The 19,497-nt window shown below is 33.6% G+C and overlaps 1 protein-coding gene across 8 annotated transcripts in view; it reads left to right on the top strand.

Annotated features, from left to right (window-relative positions):
* Positions 1-19,497, top strand: part of Dmd (dystrophin) — a 2,313,977-nt gene that overhangs the window by 994,700 nt on the left and 1,299,780 nt on the right. For all 8 annotated transcript variants that reach the window (XM_075957213.1, XM_075957212.1, XM_075957218.1 and 5 more), the window contains exon 30: positions 17,905-18,066. In XM_075957213.1, the coding sequence (XP_075813328.1) occupies positions 17,905-18,066 (162 nt within the window). The remainder of the gene's footprint in view (positions 1-17,904; positions 18,067-19,497) is intronic.

The following is a 19,497-nucleotide window of genomic DNA, read 5'->3' as shown; positions in this document are numbered from 1 at the left end:
GGTATCCCACAGAATCTTATTTTTTGTCTTTTTGACCAACTGATAGTTTAAAACCCAGATTCTAGAGTATAAATTGGGCACTTGAATGGAAATTGCGAATTACTTAAGTAATTGAGAATTGCTTAACAGTATCAATTGTATTATTCTTTGGATAATGTCACTGGATATCTACTCAGGATATATTATTTGATGGCCAGAGAAAAAGAATAATTATAGTCAAGAATCATAAATTTGTTTTTAAGTCATTATTTTTGTGAATAGAGAAAAGCATATTTTCCATTAAAAACAAAATATTTTTCCATCCAAAGATGAGCCCTACCCCATTTTCTCCTCAATTAAATGCTATGTCAGAGGTTTGAAAAGGTTTTATTGCCTACCTAATGTTTCCTATAGCTGCAATTATGCAGAGATAAGGTAACACTCAATTGCCTGTAAAATCAATCATACAGCCAGGGATTTTTATTGCCTATGAATACTTAAAAGGGGTGTGCTCTATCCTACTCCTAATTCCAAAATGTAAAGTTGTACTCAAATAAGAAGTAAATTATTTCAATAATTTTAAAGGCATCTTTCAGTCTTCATATACTATATTTTATAGTTATAGAAACAATCTAAATGATGATTAACAAACCAGAAATCAGCTTCAAAATCATACCAAGGCACATCAAGAAAACTATAGCTTTATTTTCTACTTAAGTGACAAAATTTCTAAGTTGTTCTAGTATGCAACAAAATGCTTACTGATGGTAGTAATACTTGATTGGTTATCAAGACCTCAGTACTATTCAAAATAACTGACATCATATTCTCTTTCTGTTTTCAAATTTCTTTATGATATGGAATCTTGGGGATACCTATTATATGCAAATGGCAAAAGTATCAAAAACAATAAGTGGGCCAAGATTTTTGAGCATTTAGATTCAAATATCTTTGTACATGGAACCTATGCCCATGAGCATTTTATTATTTACATTTTTTTCACTTTGAAACACGATTTAGCCTTACAGATCACTCGGGGCTTAAACTCATAATTCTCTGGCATCACATTCACAAGTGCTAGCGTTATTGTGTTAATGCAGGGACACTGATTACTCCTGTCTTATTTCTCAACTTTTAAAGAAAGCTAGATCTTGAGTTTAAAGAATTAAGACTAAATGAAGCTATGGGGGACTAAAAGAAGAGAAGAGATTAGAAACAGGAGAAAGAATGTTGAATATATTCAGCATACATGATATATTTTCATTAAAATAACTATGACATCTTTCTCTATGAACAATAAATATATTACAATAGAATTATTAGGAATGTTTAATTAAAAGGATATGTTTTATAATTTTAAATATTTTAATTGTATGTTCAGAAATCCAAAGCCTTTACAGTTTCTTATGAAAATAGTTATCTTTTTTAATCTTTGATAAGAATTTCTATCTTTTCCATATCTGCCTATGAGTTTATGTATTTATATTCTAATGGCATGTGTGAATTACGTGCTATAACATGCAAGTAGAGATCAGAAGGCAATTTGTGCAGTTGCTTCTCTCAATTTACTTTTATGTTTGTTGTAGGGATCAAGCTCCCATCATAGACTTTTATGGCAACTGCCCTGACCCACTCACTGAACAATCCCAGGGTCTCTGTCTATAGTCTTTTACCTGAAACTAAGTAAGAGGCAGAGTAAAAAAAGAAGAAACAACATCATATTTGGTTAATGCTACTTTAGTATTAACCATCATGATAGATAGCTGCAGAGACTTCTTAGCTGTTCCAGGTAATTATGACAGATTGTTCACTCTGTGTTACATCTTGCTTAGGATAAATAGACCGGAAAGGCAAATATCGATTCAAGGCACACTGAAAAGAACTGGCTTTGCATCAAATACAGGGTTTAATTCTGTTACAAAACCCTCTTTCTAAAATAAAAAATGTGCTTTGTGATTTAATTTTTTAAAACATTAAGCTATAATGATAATAATATTAATGCTCGCTATTCAGTGAGTCTCAATTTTATGTTAGTCTATTTGATGTTACTTACACATAGTTTGAAACTTATTTCCAACTTAGTTTTCTGAAATAAATTTTATGATCTAAAAATGCAGGAAGGATGTTAACTTGCGGTGCCATGAAGCAGCAGGCTACAGCGTTTAACATGCCTTGAGTGGTATGGCACAGGAAAATGTTTAATAGATTAGGGTTGAAACATCCTCACTAGAAGAAATGTGGAAGTAAACATTTAAGAGCAGGGGATAAGATATAGAGAAGAGTATCACAGGTAATCTACCCATGAGCATTGACCCTTCTGTCGCCCTAATAAATCTAGTCATTTTTTTTCAGTAAATCAAGATAATTGACAGTAAGTAAGTCTAAGTATCAGACTTAAGTAATTTTATTAATCGTGTTTCAACTAAGTCTAAGAGGAAGATATTTTTCCTTATAAAATATTTGCATTTGTTTCTGATTAGTACTAATAATCTGCAATTACTCTGAGTTATTCATTTGTCTGGATATTCAAACCAAGTAAGAGGGGAAAGGAGACTGGTTAGTTTCGCAAACGCTGGTACCTTCAGAAAGTTTTCAGTCAACGGAAGATGCAATAGGAAGACATATTTGACCTAGACTATCAAGTCATTGCAAGACAAAAGACAAACAATAATAAAAAGATTTACTTTGGAAAGAAAAAAAATAAAATTTGGACTAGGCCAAGGTAATTTGACGAGGAAAGAAGTAAGAGTAAAATAACTCATTTATGGTGAACTCCATCTCTCAGGAATTGTACAAGGTTTAGGCTCATGAATCTAACATGTGAGGAGGCAATAGGTAGTAGAACAAAAACATGGTGTCACTGCGTATTTAAAACAGGATCTCCATTGTAAAAGAGCCACTACAGAGGCAAAGTGCACAGCAAAAGAGTTCCGATTCAAATCATGATTTTTTTTTCCTTCAGTAAAATCACATGTAGTGAGAACAGTCCGTTTCTAAGCATCTCACAGTTTTCTCTAAAATACTTCCTTAATCAGAACCATGAACAAATGTATACCTAAAGATTCAAAGGAATATATAATCTTGGTTGTGTTATCTTTATTGTCTCCAAGAAGTGTTTGATTATAGTCTAAAAAAACCAAGAGCATAGTCTTTGGAATCCTGTCTTACAATTATAGCAATATTCAGAAATTTCTCATTTGATATTCTTCAATATGTCACCATGTCCTTGTAGCTTTCATGTGAATTCTACATATTATTTTCTCTCTAAATTATCCGATTTACATTACCTTCTTATTTTAGCCTGTTATCTGTTCATCATTTTCCCTAAATTATGGTAATCAGATCAGGTTCATACTTTAAGGAGTTTGTACAAACAGCAAATGTTCAAAATGTTATAATTTTCTGACAGAAACAGCAGAACTTTAGACTAAGTAGGGGCTCTTCTAGAATACATTACTATGTGACTGCCTGAGTTACATACAAAGGATGGCATGTTCAAGTGTTATTTTTATGGTTTTATTGCTTTTACACTTTTAATTCTTTTCAAAAGTATCCAGAATAACTTAACCCCATTTCTATACAATGTTACTGGTTAATTATTTCACTGGAGATAATCTACCAACAAAAATGATTTGTTTTCTTCCAAAAGAGATTTTTTTCCCTATTAGACTTAATCCATTAATAATAATAGAAACATCATCTGGGATTATTTTTTTGTGTGATCTTTCTTTCTTTGTGAAAAACAGCATAATACATACCATGGATCTTTATTATTAAGATAAAATTAATATCCTTCTAAAAATTTTGCTGTGCAAGCAGGCTGTTAGGATGAACATCTGGGTTCAAGCTGACTTAGTGTTTAGCAGGATAGTAGACACTATGCTTGCTACTGTAATAACTTAAATTAGTAACTACACTTTGAGGGAAGAAAGCCATTTATATTAATATTATATTAGTTCTAATAATATTAATACAGATATTGATATATGTAAAGATAATAAATAGTCTAACCATTAAATGCAGGAAACATAGACTTAAAGTTATGCTCCTAGTTTTCTTTTTTCAATGTAACTCGAGCTAGAGTCACTTTCGAAAAGGGAACGTCAATAGAAAAAAAAATGTCTCAAGTAGATAGGTGTGAACACAAGTCTATGGGTACATTATCCTGATTAGTGTTTAATTGGAAAGGACATGTCCCACTGGGAGTGGTGACACCACTGAGCAAGTAGTTCTTCAGTGCATAGGAATAGGAATGCAAACTGAGTGTGTGCCTTTTGTCAGGGCCTCCCAGTTAGTACTGGATAACCATTTGCTGTACTCTCCAGTAGAAAGGACCAGTTCTCATATTCTCAGCATTTCCTAGTTGCCTATAGTTCTTTGTAGGTCTGTGGCTGTGTGAGCTCTCCCCCTTCCATGTCAGCATATCTACTTTTGTTGCATCAGTTCAAGTCATGTATCAACAACCATGTCGGTGAGACATTATATGGCACTCCTGACACAGTCAGGAAACACAGTCTCCCAACAAACGCCTTGTTCTTCTGGCTCTTACAGTCTGCACCCACTCTTCCACAATGATCCTTGCACCTTGGAAGCAGGATTTCTGTTGTAGATGTATCACTCTACAGTTCCACAGCACTGAATTTGGATTATGGTTTTCAGTAGCCATCTCCATATATTGTAAAGGGAATTTCCTTTGAAAGGTAATAACTATGCTTATCCGTGGGTAAAGGACATTTATGGATAATGTACTTAGGGATTATGCTGGTTTAGTTAATGGCAGCAATAGATTCCCTTCTTAGGCTCATAACTTCACTAGACCTGGATAGCTGGTTAGATTTCCGAAGCTAGGCGCAATTCCTTTCTCATTCAGTGGTTCATCAGTGAGAGGCTGATGGTTACCATCAAGGTATTCAGGCCAATGCTGCATCCTTAGGTTACCTTGTCATGCTGATTGCTGTAATTCATAGGCATCATAGCTCAGTAGGAATGCTGGTAATTACCTCCTTTGAAAGTTTCCATGATACCTTTTGATTCCAGAAACCAAGTCCTCTTAGAAGGACGTGTGTCTGAAGTGTGTGCGTGTGTGCACATGCACGTGCAAATGCGTGTGTGCGTATTTGGATGCTGACTTAACTTTTATTAAAGATATTTTTAAATTATTCCTTTTATTTTTGAGTTGCTTTATACTTTTTCATACATCTCTGCTATTTTTACCTTTTCTCTCCTTTCTCCATAACAAGAGACACCCTATTTTTTCCCACCTCACTTTTCCTCTTACTTACATACTATTATTTCTTCTTTATTAAGCCCCACCCAAAGACTCTTAACTTTTCTGTTTTCTATGATTACTTCAGGTTATATAACCTGAATGATTCAATGGTTCAGAGCTAGGAAATGAGATGATTAAGCATATATAGCATGTCTCTTTCTAAGTCTGGTTCTCCTCACTCAGTATGATCTTTTCTGCTTCCATCCATTTACCTGCAAATGTCATGGTTTCATTTTCTATATCTCAGTATAATATCCTATACTGTACTATGCTATACTATAAAAATATTATTAATACACTTTCATTATCCATTTGTCAGCTGAAGGGTATTTAGATTGTTTCCATTTCCAGGCTATTGTAAATAGAGCAACAGTGTAAATGATTGTACAAGAAACAATGAAGTATACATTACAGACTGTGCAGGTTGTGCTTATATGCACATACTCATATACACCCACATGATTATAACAGTAATTATTATAAAAGAGGTCCTGACTTTGAAAAACATCAAGGACAGGTATATGGCAGGGTTTCTCCTCATCTCTCCTGCCATTCAGATCCACTACCTTTCTCATTAGAAAAAAACAGGCTTCTAAGAGAAAATAATTTAAAAAGTAACAGTAGGGCAGTGTTGGCATACAAATTTAATCCCAGTTCTCCGGAGGCAAAGGCAGGCTGATCTCTGTGAGTTCTAGGCTGGCCTGGTCTACTAAGTGAGTTCTAGGACAGCTAGGCCTGTTACACAGAGAAACTCTGTCTCAAAAACAAAATTAACAAAATAAAATATAGTAATGTAAAACATGGGAAAATCACATTGGAGTTGAACAAGACAAAGAGAAAGAAAAGAGCCCACGAGAAGGGACAAGAATCAGAGACCCACTCATTTACACACTCAGGAAATCATAAAAACACTAAACTTCAAGCCATATATGTGTGCAGAGGACCCAGTGAAAACCCAAGAAGGTCCCGTAAATGGTGCCTCAGTTTCTGTCAGTTCATATGAGCTTCACTCATGTTGATTTAGAGTCTTGTTTTCTTGGCATCCTCCATGCCCCTTGGCTCTTACTCTTTTTCTGCCTCCTCCTCTGTAGGGGTCCCCTGAACACTGAGGGGCAGATTTAGGACCAAGGTCTCTTATTCTCTATAGAATGTCTGGCTGTGGGACTCTGTATTTGTTCCTATCTGCTGCAGGAGGAAGCTTTTCTGATGATGGCTGAGCAAGGTACTGATAAATCAACTAAAAATTAAGTCAGTTGTTTAATTTGATAAATTCCTTTTAACTTTTATGTGTGTGCCACTTCAGAATCGTTTTTAGAGATTTCATCTTTATTGAAAGAAAACTTGCCTATAATTTTTACTTATTACCTCCAGAATTAGAATTAGCAGTTAATTCATGTAACATAAAATACCATTCTCTAGTTAGACACTTAGCTGTTTCTTAAAACTTAAATACCCATAGCCACTTTGGAATAGATTTTTTCTGTCAACTACTTTGTAGATTTCTGAGGTCTAATAATCAAATCTTTTATTTAATATTTAAGCAAAACACACTAAAATAATATATTTCTTTTTATTCATTCACTGAGAATTTTATACTTGTATACAATTTTATTAACTCCAAAATTACTCATATCAACTATTCTCATTTCATTCCTATACATCTTCCTCTCAACTTTACATCTTCTTTTCCTAGTTCAATGAGTCCAATTAGTGCTTTCCTTATGTGGTTGAGCATACTCTTATCAATTGAGAACAGGCAACTAAACAGGAATCACTTTCTGAAGAAAAACTTACTTTTCCTACCACAGCTTCCAAAGTCCTTCAACTAAAGGTTGAGCTTTGTTAGCTCCTTCTCATTTATGCTGAGGTTTTTACTGATTGGGCTTGTGTAGTCTTGTGCAGGGACCAAAATCTTTGAATTCCTGATAGCAATGGCTCTGTTATGACCAGATGATACTGTTTTGCCACCTTCATCCCTAGTATCCAGCTCTTATAATCTTTCTACCCTCTCTCCTGAAATATTTCCTGAGCTATGTGTGAGAGATTTGGTGTAGTTTACGATTAAGCACTACTTTTTAAAGAGGAAAGTAGATGAAGGATATATAGAGTAACATTTACTTATAGTAATTTCTATGTTTCAAAGAAATAAACATAAAGAAAAAGGAATGAAACTATTTTAAGATCAGTTTTTATCATTAAAATACAGATGTATTAATAAGTTACCATCAAAAGTATAAAAATATCAGAAAACGTTCATTTCTTCTATATTACTATGTTTCTAATAATTGTTTGATCCTTATTGATATATTCAAAATTTGTAGTACTCTGCCTTATACTATTTTTGTTCTAATGCCAGTAGTGACATTTTCTAATCTAACAGTATTACACTTTCCTTTCTTTTTCTCCTCCTCCTCTTTCTCATTCTTCTTCTTTCTTCTTCTTACTTTTTCCATATGTGATTGAGTGTGTGTGTGTGTGTGTGTGTGTGTGTGTGTGTGTGTGTGTGCGTGCACGTGTGTGTATCACTGCACATGTGGAGGTCAGAAGAAAGCATTGCATATTTGTGCTCAAATGAATTTGCTTTAATATTTGATCTCTTGTATTGTTTACTACTATGAAAGGCAGGATACAGGCCCAAGACTTAAGCCAATTCTTGTTGCACCCATCCACTATGGAAGCTTTAGGATAACTAACCTTTCTGTGCTATGGAGTCTAACTTTTAGATGGGTTTGGGAATCCAAATTTAGGTACTTGGGCTGCAAGCCTTTAGACAGTAAACAGTCTTCCAAGAATGTTGGAGGAGGCAGCTTGTTGGTTCCCAGTATCCTGGCAGTTTAGACCTAAAATAATCACACAGAAACTGTATTAATTAATGACTGATTGGCCAATTGCTTAAGTGTATTGCTAACTAGCTCTTACCTCTAAAATTAACCCATCTCCATTATGTTATATTTTACCATGAAGCTAGTGGCCTACCAGCACGTCTGTCTCTGGCGGCTTCACCTTACTTTGTCTTTCTTCTCCGAGCATTCAGTTTAGTTTTCCCCACCTACCTCTATTCCCTGCATAGGTCCAAGACACTTTCTTTATTAACCTATTGTATTCATAGCATACAGAAGGGAATACCACATCAGCTCCCCTTTTATGTTTAAATAAAAATGAATATTTTAACTTTAACATATTAAAATCACATATAACAAAATAATTATCAAGCAATAATTATAGTCACAATACTTATGTCTGTGTTATCTTTTATCATAACTAAAAAACTATAATTATAACAATAAATTCTTCAACTCCATCAAGGATTCCAGAAGGATATAATATTGCCTAAATAAGTAGAAAGTACATTGTAAACAACTTCCAAAACTCTAGAGTTGACAGAGACATCTCACTGCCTGGACAGACTCCCAAAGTTCTTCTATACCATTGGGGTATCCATCTTCAGCCTACAGACCATAGTATCCAGTAGACTTTTCCATGAAGCAGAAAATTTCAAAGACAGTATTTATTATTTTTTGAGATATATTTTCTTTCAACTCTCAATTTTAGAAATCATGCAGTTCCATGCAGTAGTATAAATGTATTCTCTTTACAACTTCCATTTTCTAGTTTAAAAAATCTTGATTAACAAATGTAATTTAAAAATGTATTTCTACAGGTTTTGATGATTATTTAGATTAATTTTAACACTAGTCAATAATTTTACTCATAAGAGATTAAGGCTGTCTAATATTAAATTATTTAAGATTCACTCCCACTAAGGGCAATTAACATTTTTCTGACCAGCTCAATACAGCTGGGTGATCGCTGATTTCTATTAATATAGCTCATCTCCAATTTCTGCACAATTAAACCAAGCATGTGGAAAAGTGATTGTCCTTCATAGCTGTATAGCCCTCCTGGCACAAAACGAACTCTTTATAGTAAACCACAGCCAAACATTAATAGGATTGAAAGAATCTTTCTCTGGTCTTCATTGTGATTTCTCTTTCCATGCAAGCTATAATCCAGATGGAACATTCTCCACTGGGAAGATAATTCAGTTATGCATGGCTATAGATATTGTCCTTCATCTAATTTTAAACTAATTCTGTAATTACTACCACTGTTTGATCCTATATTCAAGGGTCTTCAAACAACTGAAAACCTGATTACTCTTTCACTCATATGAAAAATGATGGTGCTGTCAATTCCATACATAGATGATATGAAAACTCTGGGGGTAGGAGAATAAAGAAGAATGAGGTTTGGGACCATCTTATCTGCCTTTCAACTAGATTGCATATTTATAAAAGTATTCTTTGCCAGGTAGGTATGGTCTCTAGCAGAGACTGAATGTGACAAACAGCTTTGCCAGAGCTTGTGGGATCACCATCATCACAGGACCACATATGAGTTTTCATAATTTCAGTCTATAACTCACGCAATGTATAGAAAGCTTAGAAAGGAAAAGGAAAATGATCCGGTTCCTATATCTTGTTTCTACTATTCAGGTTGCACATTCCATCTAAATGAAACACAATAGCCACATTCCCTGAAAAAAAAATCTACAAAATTTCATTGGAGCCTTTAGTGGGCAAAATACTTGAAAGATTTGCAATTACCTAAATAGAAAAGAGTGTACATATTTACTGTTTTGCATTTAAAGCTTTAAAATGTGATGTAGTTAATTAGGATATTATTAAGCAGTATCTATAAACCATCTTATTCTTAATTGTCTGCAAAACTATAGAAATCATTGGAGTATTTTGATCAATAAATATCATTACTTTTACATTTAGAAATTATGCTAAAGGTTCCATAATCCCAGTACAGAGGGAAATTTTTACTTACTGAGAGATATATCACTAAGTAGGAAACATATTCCATATCGATTGATCATTGATTCCAATATAAACAGTAGTGCTTTATTTCAAGGTAAATTAAATGCCTCAATCTATTATGGGCCTATATTATCCAGAAAAGTATTCTATGTTTAGTTTAAAAAAAATACTACCATTCCTGGTTGTCAAGGATATATATTATATTGCCTGAAAACAGTTATCTTCAAGATTGATAGTTATATCCATTGAAGCTCCTTCAAAAAATGAGACCATGATAGATGTATTTTTTATGTGTTAAATAAAATTGAGTAGGCAAAAAGCATTGTGTCCAGTCTTACCCAGAGAGTATAAATTTCTAAGTTGTTCTTTATGAGTGACAAACAATAGAAAATGGATTGTATTTGGTATATCAATAGTTCATCATATCTTCTTATTTTCATGGATTATGGAATTTCAAATATATTGTATGAGGAAAAAAAATTTGTTGTAGGAGGTCACTTGTTTGTTCCCAGTTTCTCAGTCCTGAAATAACCACATAAAAACTATATTATTTGTAATACTGTTTTGCCAATAGCTTAAGCATATTTCTGGCTAATTCTTCTATCCTAAACTAACCATCTCCATTAATTTGTGTATCGCCACATGGCTGTGCCTAATGGCCAAAGTTGTGATGTGTCTGTCTCTGAAAGTGGCTCCATGGCTTCTCCCTCACTCTGCCTTCTTTCTCCCAGCATTCAATTTAGTTTTCTGTGCCCTAGCTCTATTTGCCCTGCTCTTATATAGGCTCAAAGCAGTTTCTTTATTAACCAATGGTATTCACAACATACAGAGGGGAATTCCACATTGCCTCCCATTTTCAGCTTAAATAAAAAGGAAGGTTTTAACTTTAACATAGTAAAATTACATAAAACAGTTATCAAGCAAGAATTACAGTTAGAATATGTATATCTACATTATCTGTTATTATATCTAACAAAAACTATAACTATCTGTTCTTCAACTCCATCAAAGACTCGAGAAGAATATAATATTACCTAAGTAAAAAGAAAGTACATTGTAGGCAACTTCCAAAACTCTAGAAATGACAGAGATATCTTGCTACCTGGAGAGTCACCCAAAGTTCTTCTGTACCATTGGGGCATCCATTTTCAGCCTATAGGCTCATAGTATATGGCAGACTTTTCCATGAAACAGGAAATTTCTAAGACAGCACTGCCTATATTGGTAGTTTGTCAGTCACTTTCTTTTGTGTCCTGGCAGCATATTCTGGCAGTCTCTTTCATGAAGTAAAAACTCTGAAGGATAGTTTCTCCTTTAGGCAAGTCCAGCAGTCATTTCTCTGTGAGTCCTGCATGTCCAGTTCATACAGCATATCATCAAGCAGTGCAGATAAGATCAGAGTCTTGGACAAAAAGCTAACCAATTTTTTAACAAGCCTCTTCAATGCCCATCATCCTCTTGAAGTAGATTGGTGCTGCCAGGAACAGATGTGTCTCATGTCATGAAAAGTCCTAAGTATTAAAACACTTTAAATGCCATATTCAGAAGGTCCCTGAAAGATTTGAAAAATAACCTATCTAACTGAAATATATCTCTATATATCTAGAAAACCTAACTAACATGACTATAAGCTTGACTATTATAGATGATTATCTACTAACCAATATTTCTTAATTGTACGTTGTATTTTTAAATGAAATACACAAACATATATTAATCAAGAGCAGAAATATACAAATACCAAAACTGACCTTAAATTTGTATCAATAAACCAAGATCCATACTAATGCAAAGTATTCATATCGATAGCTTGTCCTCCTTTAAATGTAAACAAACATTTATCAGCAATATTTGGGAATTTGAGCATAGTTCTCTCCAAACTGCTTCCTGCTTTTTTTGGGGGGGGGGCAAAATCATTTTGGAAGTTTTTTGGTGACTTTTCAGGGGGATCTTGGTCGATCAAACCACATTAGCCTGGAATAAATCCACAGGTTCTCATCCTCTGTGGAAACAAAAGCAAAAACTCTTTCCAAAGTAATAAATCCTTAGACCCAAAGTTTGGAAACAAGATATCTTTAAAATATAGAGGTTGGTTTATCTTAGCAGTCCTCAGAATAAAATGTTTCTCTGCAGACAAAAAATTCAAAGAAAACACAATAATATACATAATCTAGAAGTTGTATGTATATTCCATCTTTACATGGCTTATTTTTATTTGTTCCTTTTTGTACTCTGTCACTTTAAAGACTTTGTTTCATTTTTTAAAAAATCATCTACTTTTTAATAACTCTCTATACTATTTTTATTCTCTCTACCAAGCCTATGTGTATTTATCCAACATTGTGACCCATTCAGAGGTCTTTTCCATCTGGATTTATCTTTATTGCATATATGTAATTATTTTCTGACCAGAAATTCTTCTTAAAATGCTAAGTATCATTATTAAGACTAAGGCTGCTTTGACTTTTGGCTCTGCCCAGTCCAACACAGTAGGGCAGAGGTCTGTTTAGTGCAAGCCATGCTCACAGTTTTCAGGCACACAGTGTGTCTATATTACCATTAAGTAAGTTGTAGCACTCTGCTCACAAATCTTATTTAAATGTTCCATAGCCAGACCTCCCAAAAGAGTCAGAGACATTCATGCTGGCAAACCAGGAAATCACCATTTTTAAACTATAATTTTTTTTTTTTTTCCCCCTGCTATGGGTGAATCAGGAAGACTTCTCTTAAAGGAGCTAAAGCATGCTGCCAGCAAGCAGAGCCCATCCAGGAAAAAAAATGCAGCTAAACATTGTTTTCTAGTTCCTAGAATATTTTCCCAAGCCCTCTCAGGTTTTACATGCATTTAGCTCACACATTTTGATTGCCAATTTGTTGTAAATACCTCAATCTGATTTACCTCAAATTGTTATTTACCTAATATTTGTTACTGGTATCCTAGGTCGGTATCATCCTAGTTATTTCCCGTATCTGTGAAAGAAAGACTTAATTCTTGCTTTGTTCTGCTTAAAATTCCAACCTCACGTTTGCTTTAATTCTCTTTCCTATTTTTTACCTCAAGATTTATCCTGAAAAGGAAGAGTAATGAATTTCTGATCTGCATTTCTATTGTCTTTTTTTTTAAGTCACTGGGTTCACAATACTCTGAATTTCTCTAGAAAATAAGAATGAAAGAAAATGGAGAAAAGTGAACAGCTGATACTGTTGTCATGTTTATATATTCAGAATAGGGTGACATGTATTTTAACTTTCATTGGGGTATAAATGTGGTTGGCATTCCTTTGCTGGAAATTGAACCTGTGACCTGCACATGCTAGACAAACACTCTTACACCTGGCCCTGTAACCTGTGTGTGTGTGTGTGTGTGTGTGTGTATGCATGTGTATAATGAATGTATAGTGCAACAAAGAAATGAAGGACAAGTATGAATAGGGAATTTTATATAAAATTATTTTTAATATTATTTTAGTACAAGCAACTTAGATTTTATTTTCTATTTTTCCCTATGATTGAAAATATAATATTCCCTAATAATCCATGATCTGCTCATACTTTGATTACATTCTTCCTACTTTTATGGGGCAATATATGTACCTTAATATGTAAGAATATGATATTCATAATAAACATGTTTTTACTAGAAATCTGTATTATATAGCAATGATAGATTATAATTTTCTAATAATATACTACTTTAGTGATAAAATGTTCATATTCCAGATGTATTTTCAATCATGAGCTTATCTTCTCTCTACTAAAGGATAAATATTACATATTTTGTGTTGTATCTAATAAATATATGAGATATACCATTTCTTTAAAAGTGATGTTTTGTAAAATATTATTGGTTCTTGTTTTTCTTAATTTTCTCTACTTTGGAATAATATATCATCATATTTTTAATACATTTTCATTCTAATTCTTAGTAGTTTCATTCAATCAATTTATCCTTCCAGAGTTCCTTATATAAAAAGAAGTTCAAATGGCCAAAAGATACTTAAGGTCGTGCTCAATTTCCTTAGCAATCAGGGAAATGCAAATCAAAACAACTTTGAGATACCATCTTACACCTGTCAGAATGGCTAAAGTCAAAAACACCAAGGATAGCCTTTGCTGGAGAGGCTGTGGAGGAAGGGGTACTCTCATCCATTGCTGGTGGGAATGCAATCTTGTGCAACCACTGTGGAAGTCAGTGTTTCGGTTTCTCAGGAAATTCGGGATCAACCTACCCCTCGACCCAGCAATACCACTCTTGGGAATTTACCCAAGAGATGCTCTATCACATGTCAAAAGCATTTGTTCAACTATGTTCATAGCAGTATTATTTGTAATAGCCAGAACCTGGAAACAACCTAGATGTCCTTCAATGGAAGAATGGATGAAGAAAGTATGGAATATATACACACTAGAGTACTACGCTGCGGTAAAAAACAATGACTTCTCGAATTTTGCATGCAAATGGATGGAAATAGAAAACACTATCCTGAGTGGCACTGAGTTTTGATCCTACTGCATGTACTGGCTTTGTGGGAGCCTAACCAGTCTGGATGCTCACCTTCCTGGACCTGGATGGAGGGGGGAGGACCTTGGACTTCCCACAGGGCAGGGAACCCTGATTGTTTTTCAGACTGGAGAGGGAGGGGGAGAGGAATGGGGGGAGGGGGAGAGGAGTGGGAGGACGGGGAGGGAAATGGGAGGCTGGGAGGAGGCAGAAATTTTTTTCAATAAAAAAAATTTTTCTTTCAGAATTTTATACAAAATTATTTGGATTATATTCATGCCCCACTCCTCTTTCTATTGCCTCTAATATTCAGCTCATCACTGTATCCATCCCCAACTTTCCACCCAATTTTATTTTCTGCTCTTACAGTGCAATGGAGCATCATAATTGTTTTTTATACTGTTACACAACAGGGAACTGCATGAGAATCTGAACAATTATCAGTTTACAGTTATTTTCTGGCAAAAACAAACCACAAAATTTTATTTTGAAAAAATTTTTATTTTATATTGAGCACATTAAAATAGCAGGAAGTTCTAAAAAATATTTTCTTTTGCACTATCTTTAATTTGCAAAAAGTTGTACTAATGTTTCTTCATTTCTTAACAGCCATTCCTAAGATTTTGTTTTCACATTCATATACTTTTTATTACTAGCCTTTTAATGTTTTTCTAACTCCCTTAATATTTGCTATTTCTGTTGATCTCTATAATTCTTGTTATTGCGGAATGAATTAGCTAAGGTTATGAAATTATATTTTAAAGCAACAGTTAGTCATTGTAGGAGTTCCTACTAATTCCACTCAGGCTAATAGCAGGTCAAGCATTTCATAGAGTCCTGAAAAGTCACAGTCTGGCATCCTTTTGGGGTCTGCCTAATAAGATGTTTAAAAATAGAAAGCAGCTTAAGCCATGACTCGTTCAAAGCTTGGATTGACATCAAGTCTTTCACTGCACTGCCTGAGATAATCAAAAAATCCATGTACTCACTCTGTTATTGGCTGTCTGTTAGACTAGACTAAGAAACAACCCACCTCAGATCCTTTGACGTTTTCTTTTAAATCATACTATGTCATACTGACCTTTTAATTTCAAGAATGCAAAAGTAAAGTTATATTTAGAAGCATAAATTCAAATCCAGAGATAAGATTTAGAACTCTGCTACATTATATCCTTTTCAATTACATTAAAATTCTATAAATGTGCACTGAGGAGCATGCTGAATTTGTCTTCAGAGAATGAGCCACATTTAAACACTGATCAGACAATTACTTTGTTCTATGATTGGAAGACTTTTGCAGCCGCCTGTCACAATGCTGCCATTGTATCATTAGTTAGAGATCCGCTTGTCTGAAGGAACTCTGTCTACCATTGACAGTCTTTACTACCTTGCAGGAGGCTCTCATTATAACTATGAGCACTGTTATTTGAATCACTATGGAAAGAAACTTGGTTGTTGTTTTAACTGAAATAAGGAGAATTATTTGAATTAGAGCACTGGACAAGGTCTCACTAATCAATCTTAGAATATTTTAATAGAAATATATTAAAGGTTGCTTCATATAATGTTCTTATACTTATTCTTATACTTTTAATACAAACATAATATAAGGAAGGATTATACTGCAAATGTAATATCTTTTAATTAGTGCTTACATTTTAGTCCCTATTTTCATTATAAATCCATTCTTCAGCTGCTTGAAATTTTCAGTTTTGTCATTAAATAAATAAACTTTTATAGCATTCATTAACCATGCACAAAGGTGTTGCTCTGGGAGCTGACACTCCGTAAAGAACTAGGTAGACAGAATCTCTTACCTTATTTGCACTAAGAATCCAAAGTAAATATACACTCTTAATGGGAAACTACAATGTGATATATTAATGCAAATTTTAAAATAATGGAGACTGTGAGAATATAAAGAAAATTAGGTTTATATTTAATAAATTAATTTAGAAAATTATATTATGTATTATTTTAAGTTGACCAGTTTAAATATTCCACAACACATACAAATATCAAAATGTTGCAATGTAGATATATAAAGTTTTGTTATTAGAAAGGGAGAAGATGAGGGGGTGATAATGGGATTTAAATATAATCATAGGACATGATCTAGTTACATCAAAATATAAATTTGAAGTTCATACATTTTATACTCAAGTGTAAATAACAAAAAGGGAATGAACCAACAATGATATTTTTAAAAATTCAAACAGAACATTGGAGTGGTATATAACAGGTCCTAGAAAGTACCAAGTGTAGGAGCAGTAGTCATACAGCCTCCTAGCTACTTTTTTCTTTTCCAGATATCTTTTATGAATTTGTTCTTGAGAATGTTCTACATTGGCTTTATCAAACAATAGTAACATCTCATATATGTTTTTCTCATATATGTATATGTGTGTGTTTATTCACATATGTATAATATAAAACCCAGGAACATTTTGAAATCCTAGTGCAAACTTTGGAAAGGAGAATTATCAGAACTACATTATGACAATCAGTCCTAAGCTATATGTTGTGGATGGCTTAAGAAATTTATAAATTTTTTGCCTTATAGTTTACCTTAGAAGGATTCTTTTAAATGTCACTAGATCTTGGAAGGTAGACCTTACAATCTCTTCACCATGCTATTAAGAGTTGAAAGTGTTAAGTTAGCCTGTTCACATTTAATTACAGCTATATTAAGTTTGGTGACTATTTGTTCTACTTCAACAGTGGCATTATTCAATTGTACAGTTTTCATAATGCAAATTATAAAGGAAACTAGGAAAGAGGAAACAACCATACAAAGCAAAGTAAAAACTGAATTCAAAACAAATCCTTGAACACACGGTTATCTTAATTTCTCTTTTCGAATAGGTGCCAATTCAGAACAGATTGTATATGTGTCTTGGTGGTGGAAGTGGATTATCTGTCTTGAATTGGATTGTGATGACGGTGACCCTATTCTAAGTAAACCAAATCTCTTGAACTATCTAATAAGATCAGGAGGAGCACTCAGCCTGAGAACAGCAGAATGTAACAACTGAGATGATTTGGCTAATGTTTTCTTTCACCTTCTTCCTTTGATGTGCAAGATTCTGTGACCTTTTTTCTGCAGACACCTCTGATCCTGATCCTGTGTACTAAGTTGATGTTGTTTGTCTTTTCTTTTTCTTTATGTGAGCAGAGCTGAATGAGTACCAGAAAGCTACGCAATCTGTCGTACAAAAAGGTGATCGTGAAAGAGTCTAGTTTCTTTGTTGTCTGTGTGATAGGAATTGCTGAAAATCTCCTAAGAGTTAACATTTCAATAATCCACTATTACTTCTTCTTCTATCTAGGCTGTGAGGAAACAAAAGTTGCTTGAACAGAGTATCCAGTCTGCCCAAGAGATTGAAAAATCCTTAAACTTAATTCAGGAGTCCCTTGAATTCATTGACAAGCAGTTGACAGCTTATATTGCTGACAAGGTGGATGCAGCTCAAATGCCTCAGGAAGCCCAGGTAAGTATAACAAACTGGAAATAAGCATTGTTTTTACTTTTATAGTCTTAATGTTTTTACTCCAGTGGGATATTGTACATTCATACTTACGTGTTATTTAATTAAGCATGAAGAGGTTTCCTTTCATATACTCATTTGTCTATTTTGAAGTAAGAGCTTAAAGAAGTCAGTATTACAGTGCTGAGATTTACTTTTCAAAGTTTACAGTACACCAATTTCCAGCAGAGATAATGAAAACCAAGATATCTGATATTTATTGTTCACAAATGTTTCAGAAATATAGTCAACCTTGAGTGGAACCATAACAATTAACATGGCACAGAAATAATTTTTTCTTTTCTTAAACATTAGTCCCAATCATTTGTCTCAAATACTTATTTTGTATGCTGAGAATCAAAGTTCTAAAATTTGTTTCTGATTTCATATTCATATGCTACAAGTAGCTAACCACACTGTAGAAATAAATATTCACTTTGTTACTATTAATCACACTGGATGTGTTCATGTGCAGAAACTCACATACACCCATGCTTTCAACCCAAATTATGAATTACTTTTAATTGCATTTTCTGGAAAATGATATTTAATGTAAAAATGAATCCCATTTATAGGAATTAACTAAGTAAATTCCATACCCTAACATATTTCATATGGTAAGAATTTTAATCGGCAAATATCTGTTTTTGTTTTTCGAGACAGGGTTTCTTTTTGTTACAGCTCTTTCTGTTCTGGAATTCACTCTGTAGACCATGCTGGCCTCGAACTCACAAAGATCCTCCTGCCACTGCCTCCTGAGTTCTGGGATTAAAGATGTGCGCCACCACCACCCTGCGCAAATTTACATTTTTAAATAACATGCAAATGTAAATATAATCACATGTGTATCATTAGTTAAAATTTTTAAACCTGTGCTATGTGTTAGGACAGTAAATAGCTTTTGTAAAAATCACATACATAATATATGCATAATATATACATATATACATAATATATATACATAATAACCATACATAATATATACATAATAACCAAGTATAATTAATATCTCTATGAAATGATGTATGAGGTATTAAAAAGTGATGTGTAATTCCCATAGTTCCTCTTCTACCTTACTTACAGAAATTCTAGGAGCATTTTACTTAAAAGGCAAATAATTGTTTAAAATTTAGGATTTGTAGATCTTGGCAATAAATGCTGTTATACTGCACTGAATCACAATTTGTTGTGACACATACTAGCATTTAGTAGTTTACCACAATGTCCACATTTAAAAAATGAAGTCTCTGGGCATTTGGGGTAGATGATAAGATTTTTTTCATAGTATGGCAAATTTCAGAAGAATGCATTCTTTATGGAATCCACATCATTGCAATTGTCAAATAACCTGCTCACACTCTTAGGAGGCCCACAAGAAAACCAAGCTTAACATAT

The sequence above is a fragment of the Microtus pennsylvanicus genome, chromosome X (assembly GCF_037038515.1).
Source record: "Microtus pennsylvanicus isolate mMicPen1 chromosome X, mMicPen1.hap1, whole genome shotgun sequence".
Classification (NCBI taxonomy): domain Eukaryota; kingdom Metazoa; phylum Chordata; class Mammalia; order Rodentia; family Cricetidae; genus Microtus; species Microtus pennsylvanicus.
This window is presented reverse-complemented; position numbering and strand designations above follow the sequence as displayed.